General features: G+C 36.2%; 2 protein-coding genes across 2 annotated transcripts; one reads left to right on the forward strand and one right to left on the reverse strand.

The window, feature by feature from the left end:
• The first annotated feature begins 105 nt into the window (after positions 1-105).
• On the forward strand, positions 106-5,579 carry plpbp (pyridoxal phosphate binding protein). The gene is made up of 8 exons (XM_056257916.1): positions 106-252; positions 1,262-1,369; positions 1,445-1,480; positions 1,557-1,632; positions 1,806-1,946; positions 2,502-2,644; positions 3,369-3,467; positions 4,416-5,579. The coding sequence occupies exons 1-8, from the start codon at positions 139-141 to the stop codon at positions 4,569-4,571; spliced, it is 873 nt and encodes a 290-aa protein (XP_056113891.1). The 5' UTR covers positions 106-138; the 3' UTR covers positions 4,572-5,579.
• A 1,299-nt stretch (positions 5,580-6,878) lies between these two features.
• tmed4 (transmembrane p24 trafficking protein 4) lies at positions 6,879-12,103 on the reverse strand. The gene is made up of 5 exons (XM_056257924.1): positions 11,912-12,103; positions 11,312-11,412; positions 11,057-11,182; positions 9,924-10,070; positions 6,879-7,431 (listed from the first exon to the last, which is right to left on the reverse strand). The coding sequence occupies exons 1-5, from the start codon at positions 12,054-12,056 to the stop codon at positions 7,282-7,284; spliced, it is 669 nt and encodes a 222-aa protein (XP_056113899.1). The 5' UTR covers positions 12,057-12,103; the 3' UTR covers positions 6,879-7,281.
• Between the last annotated feature and the right edge of the window lie 190 nt (positions 12,104-12,293).

Below are 12,293 nucleotides of genomic sequence, written 5' to 3' on the forward strand. Positions count from 1 at the left end.
ATCTACTATCATTTTCTATGCTCTCTCAATACCTTTTCAGACCTGTGACTTTTTATTTATTTACAAAGCCTCAGAAGCAGGACTTTTATTTTGTAAGAATGTTGACCGGAATAGTCCGTGACGTCACGTGGCTGATGTATGGTATGTAAGCGCATTGAGGCTATGTGGAGAGTAGTGATGTCGGAGGAGGTTGGGAAGAAATTGCAGGCGGTGGTGGACCGGGTGAATCAAGCGGTTTCCCGTCGCCCGAAGGTCAGTTTTCATCGGTTTCTTTTGAGCAAGACATGAAACAACAACAATATCCTTTTGCAAAACCATAAAATCATATTATCTACTCGTGCTCCTCGTGTTGTTATGGTGGTTATGTAATCTGTTCAACCTTTACACACTCGAGCTCCATATAGTAACGAGGAATGATTGACAGCTAATTATGTAGGGAATAATTTATTTTTTTGACCCAATAAATGTAAATATATTGCAGAGTGTTCAGAATGACAGTTTAACATTCGACTAGCGTGTAACTTCTTCCCAAGGAGAAGGACATTTTGTGTGTGTGTGTAAGAATGAATGCATGTTGTTGCATGAAATTCCTGAAGCAGTCACGCTCCAGCAAATGAAATCTGTATGATACGCGTCAATTACATGCACTTTAATGTGTATAACATTATATTACGTTCTTACATCAAAAATGTCACTGCATACACAAGGAGCAAATACATTGACACATGCCAATTTTAAGTCGGATGGTGGTGGTTGATGGTTAAATTAGGATCAAAATCATTATGATGAACAGTTGAGTGAAAGTTGTAGATTATTGTATTAATTTAAGCAAATTCTGTATTTTTGAGTCTATAATTCTGTATATAATCTATATATGTATATTACTAATAATAATTAATGAACTTTTTTAACATTTTACAATAGTACTGCTGAAATCTATTTTTGTATATATTTAAAAAAATATATTATCATCTTTAATTAACATTTAATATATTCAATTTTATAATGCTGTAGACCTATCTAATTATTTAAATATGTAATGCCATTTTTAGCAGAGCATTTATTTTTCAGATTGTAACTATTTATTAATTTAAAGCATTTGACATAGATGGGCAGCATACTTTGCTTTTATATGGTTAAAGCCAAAATTGCACCAAAAATGTAATTCTAGTGGGGCAAATATTGTCCCTAAATACAAAAACGTTATTTCCGACACTGCTCTATTATAAACAAGTGACAGTATTTTACGTTTCTATTCCAGACGTTACCATGTATAGCCCCTCGGCTAGTTGCAGTTAGTAAGACTAAACCACCGGAGATGGTGGTGGAGGCTTACAAACATGGACAACGAAACTTTGGAGAGAATTATGTGAGTAAATAATTAAGTATGCATGCAAGACTGCAATTGCCTATTTTTTCATATGAAATATCCCCTTTTCTGCAGGTAAATGAACTTGTTGAGAAAGCTTCCCATCCCCAGGTATGTAGTCAGGCAAATTTGAATGTATTTGTTGTTTTTGATCATATGTTTTGATCAATCTAAAACTTCTTTGTAGGTTGTCTTGTCATGTCCTGAAATAAAATGGCATTTCATCGGTCATCTGCAAAAGAATAATGTCAACAAACTCCTGGGTGAGCAAAGCAACTCTACTAAAGTCAACTTTAATTTCCATTTAGCTTGACTTAAAAATATGAGTATCATTTACAGCCTAGATTTACAGTTAATCCGTAGTGATTGCATTTACATTTATAGGTTATTTGTTTTTGATTATGATGTAACCCACATTCATTGAATTCAATCACAGGAGTCCCAAACCTGTATATGGTAGAGACGATCGACTCTGTTAAGCTGGCTGAAAAAGTCAACAGCTCGTGGCAAAAAATGAGATCTGCCAATACACAGAGGTTAAAGATTATGGTTCAGATCAACACCAGCGGAGAGGAAAGTGAGTGTTCTGCACCCAAATAATTGTTTGTTTCCTATTAACATCAGCTCTGAAAATGTTAAAAACTCTATTATAGAAATCTGCATGCAGTATTTAGCCTATTTATAATGATTTAATCAAGAATTTTGTGCGATTTTGAGTGTCAGATCTCATACATTTTCATCTTCCATTATTGCTTAAGACATTTTTTTTTAAATGTCACTCAAGCAACTTTCATGTTCATTATTAAAATACACTAGTAAATGTGTTTATATGTCATGAAGTCACGTCTTGAGATGCTTTGTATTTTATTAGATGCTCTTTGTTTGTCAAATTTAGAGATTCACAGTTGGGAGCATCATAGTGGGATCCAGATTTGTTATGAGATGTTGTCAAAAAAGCCGACATCAGAGGTTGTTTGATAATTCACTTTCGGACAGGATGATAGTTGCAGTGTCACAGTGGGCGCATGTCTAACAAAAACACTTAATTATTATGCAATCCTTTCTCAGTGTATCAGATAACTGTTTTTCTGAAACCTCAGCATGATAGTGTCTCTTGGACGTGTTTTATCAGGTAAACATGGCCTGCCACCTGATGAGACTGTAAACATGGTAAAACATGCCGTATCTCAGTGTTCTGCTCTTGACTTCGCCGGGCTCATGACGATCGGCCGTTACGGTTACGACCTCAGCGAAGGCCCCAACCCCGACTTCCAGGTGCGTCAGATCAGCTGGGTCAGATCTCACATACTTTTAACACGCACTACACTCTTAAAAACAAAGGTTCTTTATTGGAATCGGTGGTTCCATGAAGAACCTTTGCATTGCACAAGTTTCTTTAGGAAACCTAAAAATGGTTATTTAATGGCATTGCTGCAAAAAACACCTTTTGTAAACTTTATTTTTAAGAGTGTACCATTCAAAAGTTTTTTTTTAAGTCTCTTCTGCTCAGCAAGGCTGCATTTATTTGATAAAAAAAACAGTAAAAAAAAAAAAAAAACAGTAATATTGTGAAATATTATTATATTTTAAAAATCTGTTTAAAACTTATTTCTGTGATGGCAAAGCTGAATTTTTAGCATTATTCCCCCAGGTCCAGTGTCACATTTTGCTTCAGAAATCATTCTAATATGCTGATTTGGTGCTCAAAAAATATATATTTTTTTGTCATCAATGTTGAAAATATTAATTCTTTGATGAATAGAAAGCTGAATAAAAAGAACCACATATATTTGAAATTGATATTTTTGCAACATTGTAAACGTCTTTACTGTCCCTTTACTATCATTGAATGAAAGTATTAATTTCTTTGCAAAAAAATTGTGGCGTATGAAGTTTATCAGCAAAATCAACTTGATTACGAAAAACAATTTAGCAGCATGCTAAAAGAATGTTACAACATAGTATGCAAAATGTAAATGAATGTGTATGTTGAATGTAGATGCTGTTGAAACATCGTGCTGACGTTTGTGAGGGTCTGAAGATCCCAGTAGAGCAGATTGAACTCAGTATGGGCATGTCTAATGACTTTGAACATGCGGTAGGTGTTGCTTTCTTTCAAAATACTCTTCAGTTGTATGTGCTCGGTGTTAAAGTACCCCTATTATGCTTCTCAGGATATAGTAATGTAGCTGTTAGTGAATGTGAAAGGTCTGCAGAGTTTCAAAGATCAAAGTGCATGATAAATAGAGTTAGTCTCCCAAAAAGAAAGAACCGAGTTTAACTGCCTGAAATGCGTCATCAGTAATTCCAGTCTTAATTCTTGCTCGAAATGACGTAGGTTTGTAATAAATTCGCATAAAGCCAGCCTATGGTCTTTATTGGCTGCCCGCGAACAAGGTCAACTTTGACCCGAAAAGAGCAGTTGTAGATGAGGCTGGAAGAGTTTGGTTCATGGTGTCGACATGACGAGAAGATGCTGTTTTCAGCGCTGCAAATCCACTTTGCATGCACTTCCAAAGGACGAGGACTCAACTGGAAGTGATACAGTAAAACTTACGCGATCGTTACTGTTCGTGTTCGTTATCAAGTGTTGAGGAAGATCCAGAGCTGAAATTCCGATATGGTAATGGTAGTTTCATTTCTGACATGCTCTGCAAACATTAAACCGATCACAACAGACTGGCCCATCTGACCAATCAGAGCAGAGTAGGCTCTTGGAAAGGAGGGGTTTAGAGCAGATGTCTTCAACCCTGCTCCTGGGGACCCACTGTCCTGCAAAGTTTATCTCCAACCCTAATAAAACACACCTAAACCAGAGCAGTGGGTCTCCAGGAGCAGGGTTGAAGAACTTTATTGAACTGTTTCAGACACTGTGAGAAATGAGGTGGTGTGCATTCAAGTTTTTTTACTTGAATGGATGTAAACTTACTGTAGGAGACTTCCAAAACAAAATTATGATCCTTTAAAATAGCATAATGGGGCACATAACTTTATTGCAATTGTTTTTGATCAATTTAATATCCATTTGAAATGTTTCTCCATTTAGATCGAGGTCGGCTCCACCAACATACGTGTCGGCAGCACTATTTTCGGCACTAGAGAATACCCCAACACCCCGAGCCCCAGTCCAGAGAAAAAGCCAAAGGTCGTATGTGAGGAAGCAGCCAAGAAAATGGACCGGCTCACCGTCACGGACCATTGAATGATGTGGACCATTGAACTAAATGTGGGACCTCTTGGGCTTTTTCCCCAATGACTGGGCTCACCATTCACCAGTCAAGGGCCTTTAATATGTCTTAACTAATGCTGCTGACCTGGTCTTCTGTGGCAAAAGAGGTGCAATTTAATAACTGGAATACTAAATTTACTTCCTGAAGGTGTTTTTATTATCTAAAGATCTCTAGAAGTGTCCTCCACCCCTTTGTCAAATTCTTAGCCTTGGTTTTGCGATTATTTTTAGCAGATACAGGGTCAGCACATGCTCAGTTTTGTTGTGTGCCAATTGTAGATGTGAAGTATTATTTCTGACATTTCAGTCAGATTAGACGTTATCAGTTGTAACTCATTTTAACATCCAATTAAAACAATAGGATATATTTTTGTTCCTAGAAGTGTGTAGGTATATTTTATAGTGTGTCTTTTGTTCGAAATCATAAATGTAAATGATATGAATAGCACATTTATGGTATTGCTTCTTTATCCACTTGTTGCTGTGAAAGCTGTCAATGAGATGTGTCGGGACTGCCGTGTGTGTGTGCGTGCGTAGTGTTATGTTATTCATGTAGTAATTCATGTCACCCTAAACACTGGTGTTGAATTTAGCACTGATCAACAGCCAGATTGGTTTCAGTACAGAACATAGGAATGTGCAATGAGATCGGTGCAGAGACGGACTGTTTTATGGAGTTTTGAAGACGCTGAGGGTCTGAGGCAATTTACTATGCAAGAGAGAGATTGTTCTGATTCTTAGATGCTTGTATAGAGGATAATCACATCATTTTTTATTTTGAAATTTTGGATTAATGCGGTGTGTCAAACTAATGGGTTTACTGTTTGTGGTCAGTTGTGAAAAGCCAAAACAGAAATTATAGCATCCTTTTTTTTCTGATAAGTGTGACAAATAACATCTTGTATCTTGTCAATAGATAGTTGAATTGTAGATATTTCATTGATTTAGGTGAGTTGAGCAATAAAATAAGAGAAAATTAAATGGTTTGTTTGGCATATATAGATAACTTAAGTATTTTTTTTTTGTTATTTTATGTATTGTGTGTGCGTAGTGTAGTGTAAAAATCAAACATTTTTTCAAATGTTTTTGAAAAGTCACTCACCGAGGCTGCATTTATTTGATCAAAAATACAGTAAAAACTAATATTGTGAAATATTGTTACACTTTATAACCATTTTCTATTTTAATATATTAATGACATTTATCCCTATGATGGCAAAGCTGAATTTTTAACATTACTCGCATCATGATCCTTCAGAAATCATTCTCATATGCTGATATGCTGCTCAAGAAATATTTTCTTATTATCAATGTTGAAAACGGTGGTGCTGCTTAATACTTTTGTACAAACCGTGATAAACAAGAATGGTCGTGATTCTTTGATATAAAGAAAATTAAAATGAACAGCATTTATTTTGAAACGGAGATCTTTTGTAACATTACAAATGCATTTGCTGTCATGTTTGATCAAATTTATGCATCCTTGCTGAATAAAATATTTATTTAGTTTAAAAAACTCTTACTGACACATACATTTTAAATGGTAGTGTATGTATATTTATATATAGAACAATTTTTTACCCTATCATAAGTGAAATACATTATGCCACTCACTCATGAAGACCAAAAATAATTGTCAATTTAAAACCTTTAATTCAAAAAACATTTAAAACCCAACTAAAATACAAACAAAGACAAGGTTTATGAATGCATGTAAACAATGGTTTTTAACTGAGTACCAAGCATATAGTTAAGTATGTGCATGCACACTGTGTGCACAGATATATAGTTTATTACAAAGCTTGAATGACACATGACTGCGTTAAATAACCTTCAACTTTTCACATTACATGGAGGATTTTGCCATTGTGTGTCATGCAAACCAGCGTTTTTATAAATTGGTACTTGTAAGAAGCCAGTACAAAAATGTCCAAATACCCTATAAACAACATAGTCTTGAAATCGAATAAGAACCCAGAAAACCAAAAGTTTTCATTAAATTACAGACATTCCTGCTCATTGTAGCTACATGAATTATATTTATCAATATATTGGTCAATGCAGTAAATAAATAAAGCATGGAACAGAAGACTTAGAACAACAACAAACACATTTTGTAATTCTCTAAAAGAAAGAAAATCCCTAAAATATGGATTATATGGAAAATATGGAAATATGATACAATCAATTTGTTTGAATCATTTCCCCTCAAGATCATGAACATAAAACCAGTTTGAGTGTGTTTAGAGCAGATAGAACATGAAAATAAAGCCACAAATCTTCAATAGACCTCAATATATACATATTAAAAATGTTTAGAAATGCTTAAATGATTAGCTGGCTTGATTCTTCACATTTATCAGTAATGCAACCTTATAGTCAACAGTAGTTTCCATGCACCCATAATGATCATCACTTTAACATTTTCATATCACACTCTTTAGTAATTTGAACACCATTCTAGACATTTATGATTAATGATAAATGGGTATCGGGTATAGAGCAGAATTAAGGGTTGTTAATATTCTGCATGTTTAAGACTTAATTCAAAGCTCTGCCGAAGATAATGTTGAACCGAACTGAGTTTAAAAAGAAAACATTGAAATGAAGCACTGAGTATTTCCATGCTTGAGAAACCCAACGGCAATGAATGGGTTAGTGTCTTTGAAATGCTTTCTGCTTTTCACACCAGCTTTTTGGCCTCGAAGAAGCTCTTGAGATGTCTCATTTGCCAGATGCCAGTGATGATGAGGATGATGGTCTGAGTGATAGACCACCACAGAACGCGCTGGTTTGTGCTCTCGCTTGTCATACGGAAACGCTCCTCACGATACTATGGAAACACAACTTCTTGTGAGTGCAATACAACCTATATAGATACTGTATGATTTAACATCGACAACTAGATACCAGTGTTATTTTGGTATAATTGAGATACTATTATAGTTTTTATTAGAGGTCATATTATGCACTTTGACAAAGTCTTGATTTTGTTTTTGGGGTCTACTAGAAGGTTTTCATGCTCGAATGTTCAAAAAACACAATTTTCACATATTTGACATTGTTGCAGCACCTCTCTTCTCAGCCTTTCTGTAACGCTCTGTTTAGTTCCGGTCTCTCTGTGAAGCCCCTCCTTCTGAAAAGTGTGCTCGGATTGGTCGGCCGGACCAGTGCGTTGTGATTGGTCAACCGCTTTGCGCGTGTTTCAGAAATGTTACACCCCTTACCATAACTGTGAGATTCAACACACTACTAAAGCAACACAACCAGGCCTCACCCGCTTTTTTTGCGTAGTCGGAAATGATCGCGTTATATTTAAATAGCTTATTTTGTCCGTTAGATCGAAAGATCTGAAAAAGCCCATACATAGACCCTTACCTTGAATAAATCAGTACAGAAGTGGTTGAAAGTGGACAAAAGATACAGATTAAGGGCGTTTTCACACCTGAAAGTCCGGACCAAGGTCCGAACCAAAGTTCACTTTTTGATACATTTGATACTTTCAGAAAGTTTTGGTTGGGTTTCACACTGCAATTATGCGAGCGCACTAAATAAATTTACGTGACACACTTGCGTCATGTCGTCATCATCTATGTGGGCTGCATCTTGACATTGATTGGTTTGTAAATGGACGTGTGTCTGACGTCAGCGTGTTGTCAATTCGGTGGGTAACTTTGACAACATGAATGAACAGACACATATCGTTGCAACTATATTGTTATTTTTATGGCATAATTACCTGCAGCACCAACTATACACAAGGCTAGTTCAAATTCACCAAATGAACGTCCTCGTCGTGAGAACATTTTATCGTCGCCGGCAGGAAAGGAGCAGAAGACTGCAAGCAATCATGCGAGCTCTGGCACCTCCATTTGGGAAGAGACCAAGGTGAACTATTCCGGCTATGCGGGAACCACAGGAACTTCCTGTACAAGGTCTGAAAGTCCGAACCATACAGAAAGTGCTTTCACACTAGAAACGAACCAAACCTTTGTTCAATTTGATCATCCGGACCGAGACTACCTCTTTTCGTCGGACCAAATTTCATCTGTTTGGTCCGGACCATGGTCCGGGGTAGGTTTCACACCTGTAATTTTGATTCGGACCAAACTGAAAAGTCCGGACCAAACAAGGTAGGTGTGAAAGGGCCCTTAAACACCAGGTGTAAATAGGAATGTGTCTACCTCGTCTACTTTTGATACGATTGACCAAAACGCATCTTAATACCAGGTGTAAACAGCCTTAGGCTGTGTTTACACTTGGCATTAACATGCAACCTGTATCTGGATGTTGTCCACATACACATTGAAAAGACAAGTGTAAACGCACTTCTGATCGGAATGTTATCCGATCAGCGTGTCCCGGTTCGGAGGTAGTCGAGGACGCATTGTGATCGGATCTCAGTGTAATGTAAACGCAATCCAGCCAACGTGTCTGCATTCACAGGTGAACGTAATTTAAATCCCCGCCCAGTCTCCCCGCGTGACTGTCAGAGAAAGTAATGGCCAGACGCAGTTTAGACACGAAATTAAACTTATTTGAACAATAAACGTCAATCTTTAAAACATTTTATTTATGTGTGTCATTTTTTATTTTAATTGTGCAACATTATCTGAACGAGGCGATCGCCTGTTCACTCACAGTCAGTCATGATCTTAATGAAGAGCTGCACTTGCCAGAGGAATAATCGGAATAGGAATTTTTTTATGTTTTAAATGTTGAATGTTTTTATTGTTTTAGCATGTTTATCAATCTCCCATTTCTGTCAATATAGTCATTGCACGCAACCTTAAACCCAGATGATCGATGATGTGACTTGTTTAACATGATCAACCCAGTTATTTTTGTAAGATCAACTCTGGAAGTATTCCTTCTTTCAAAAAATATAATTTGATCTAATTAATGGAGATTGCATATGAAAGTAAAGTGAGTGAGTGAAAGCAATTGGGACGTTGTTTAATTTGTATCATCTTTACTATTAATCAGGTGTCGTGCCACAGACCTGATTTAAATATGCGGGAAACAGAAATCCGATCGGTTATCCAGATACAGAGAATGCTTAATGTGAACAAATATAAACACACCATGTCCTGATTGGCTAATGATCCGATCTGCTTCATCGGATCACGGTGATCGCATGTTAATGCCAAGTGTAAACGCAGCCTTAGATACAATACTAAAATCAACAAGACAGATGCCCAAAATAATATTAAACATCTTAAATCTGCTTCCAGCGATTGTGAAAATCTAAGTTTAATTGGCCAGTCAGCCCACAGAATCCTACTGTAACATAAACCAAAACTAGTTTCTGCAGCTGAAACTCACCCGCTGGTAGTTCTGCTCTTTCTGGATCTGTTCCACCTGGTCCAGGAGCTGTCGGACCCTCAGCTGCAGCTCGCTCAGTTTGTCTTTGGCTGCGATCTCGGGGTAGTTGTTGGTGTGCTCACCAACCTGAATCTCCAAGTGGACTCTCTGTAAGACAGCATGGTTTCACATGTTAATGTTCAGTAACTTATACTGTATTATATTGAAATTAATAACTTTCGCATATCTAGAAGTAATCTCAAAACTTGAAAATGATCCATATTTATATTGCATTTGACCAGTGTTGTTATTGTTAAGTAAAACTATTCAAAATCAGTTTCTTAACTGAACCAAAGCTGAAATCAAATAAAATGACTAAAACAGAAATAAAAAAAATTAAAGCTAAATAGAAATATTTAAAAAACAACTATAATATAATATACCATAGTAATAAAAAAAGACGCATAGTATATAAATAATACTAAAATAACACTGCATTTGTCATATAAATATTAACAGATGTAATTTATTAAATATAGAGACTGCACATTGGACAGCTCATTACTCAAAACCATTAATTAAGATTTCAAAATATGAATAATACTATAATAGTATATAGATATAACTAAAATAACGCTGTATTTGACAAGTATTACCGGATGTAATTTATTAAATATAGAAACTGCATCTTGGGCAGCTTATTACTAAATATTAATTAAAAAGTCAAAATATGAATAAATACTATTTTAGTATAAATAATACTAAAATAACAATTTATTTGACATAAATATTACTAGGTGTAAAGTATTAAATATAGAGATTGCATATTGGACAGCTTATTACTCAAAATGAATAAGTAAAATGACAAAATATTAATAAATATAGTTTATTTCACCCTAAAGTTGTTCCAAGCCTGTAAGCATTTCTTTCTTCTGCTGAACACAAAAGAAGATATTTTTGAAGAATGTCGGTAACCAAACAGTAGATGGACCCCATTGACTTCCATAGGATGAAGAAAAAAAAAACTATGGAAGGCAATGGGGTCCATCTACTGTTTGGTTACCGACATTCTTCAAAAATATCTTCTTTTGTGTACAACATTTAAACTGATCTCTATATTTATCTGCTGCTCCATCAGTTTTTAACAGTCGTACCAGTTTTCCTCCAGCAAACAGTGCCATCTTGGTGGAGTTGGAGTGAAGGCAGATCTGATGCTCGCCTGGTGTGTGGGACGTGAAGGTGAAACGTCCATCTGATCCATACTGACGGGACAGAATGATCTGAAACAAACAATGAGAGCATACTGGTATACTGGCATCTGCATTTGTGTAAAGTCGCCAAATATAACCCTATTTATTGTTATATAGCAGACATGTTTGAAATGTAGAGTATAAACAAAGACAGGCTACATTGGTCTCAGGATCCTTGATTTCCACATGCATGCCTAATCCAGGGGTGGACGGGAGAAAAGAGCCAGCCTGTTTGTCCCACAGCTGTGTTCTGTATCTTCCTGGAAAAAACACAAATAAAACCCAACACAGTATGTTCATTTGCGTCACAAAAAAAACCCTGATAAACATAATTATTAGAGGAACAGGATCTTATTAGTATTATTCATTATGCAGTATGGATATTATAGATCAAATATACATGCATTGTCTCCTGTCATTATAACTGTTATTTCTGATTACTGTAAACAAGCGATAAATCCAGGCTGTAGCTCCTGGCAGAAAGGAACTGGTTGCACCTGTATCTCAGGTACCCAAGCAGGATCCTGCACCTGCCACATCCTTGATCATGCTGATCTAACCAAAGCCCTGTTTCATTTGGACAGATGTATGCAGATAATCACATCCATACCTAAAATCTGATTTCATATCAGATGTCTTCAGGTTGAGTGTGTTAAATGAGACAAAAAGTGAATGTTTCTACTGATAAATCCAGATGGATGAATCAGCTAGCCGACAAAGCTAAACGATCACAGAGAGCCGATTTGACAATGGACGTACCGATCACCATGGTTTCATCGGGTATTTCTTCTATAAAACATTTCTTCTCCGTCTCTCCGATGTGGAAATAAAGGGCTTGGCTTGGAGAAAGCCACGCAAATAGAAGCAAAAGCCCGGCACAGGACACCACCGCCTTCATCTCCATCCAAATCACCACTCACTACATCCAGGGCTGAGAATCGATTGCAGAATCACTTGATTCTCAACACGGGCTTTTGTCATGGCTTTTGTTTATTAAAGTGTCCGCCCATGTTCGCGATTTGCATAAAGGTTTATCTGAAGACAGAAACTAAAAATCTTAATTTAATAAGTAATTTAATAAAAAAAAATCTAAATAATTACCAATGACATAATAGATTTTTTTTGGGAATATTTAAATCAA

Source organism: Rhinichthys klamathensis, unplaced genomic scaffold (assembly GCF_029890125.1).
Source record: "Rhinichthys klamathensis goyatoka isolate OS25496 unplaced genomic scaffold, OSU_Roscu_1.1 h1tg000147l_1, whole genome shotgun sequence".
In the NCBI taxonomy this organism is placed as follows: domain Eukaryota; kingdom Metazoa; phylum Chordata; class Actinopteri; order Cypriniformes; family Leuciscidae; genus Rhinichthys; species Rhinichthys klamathensis.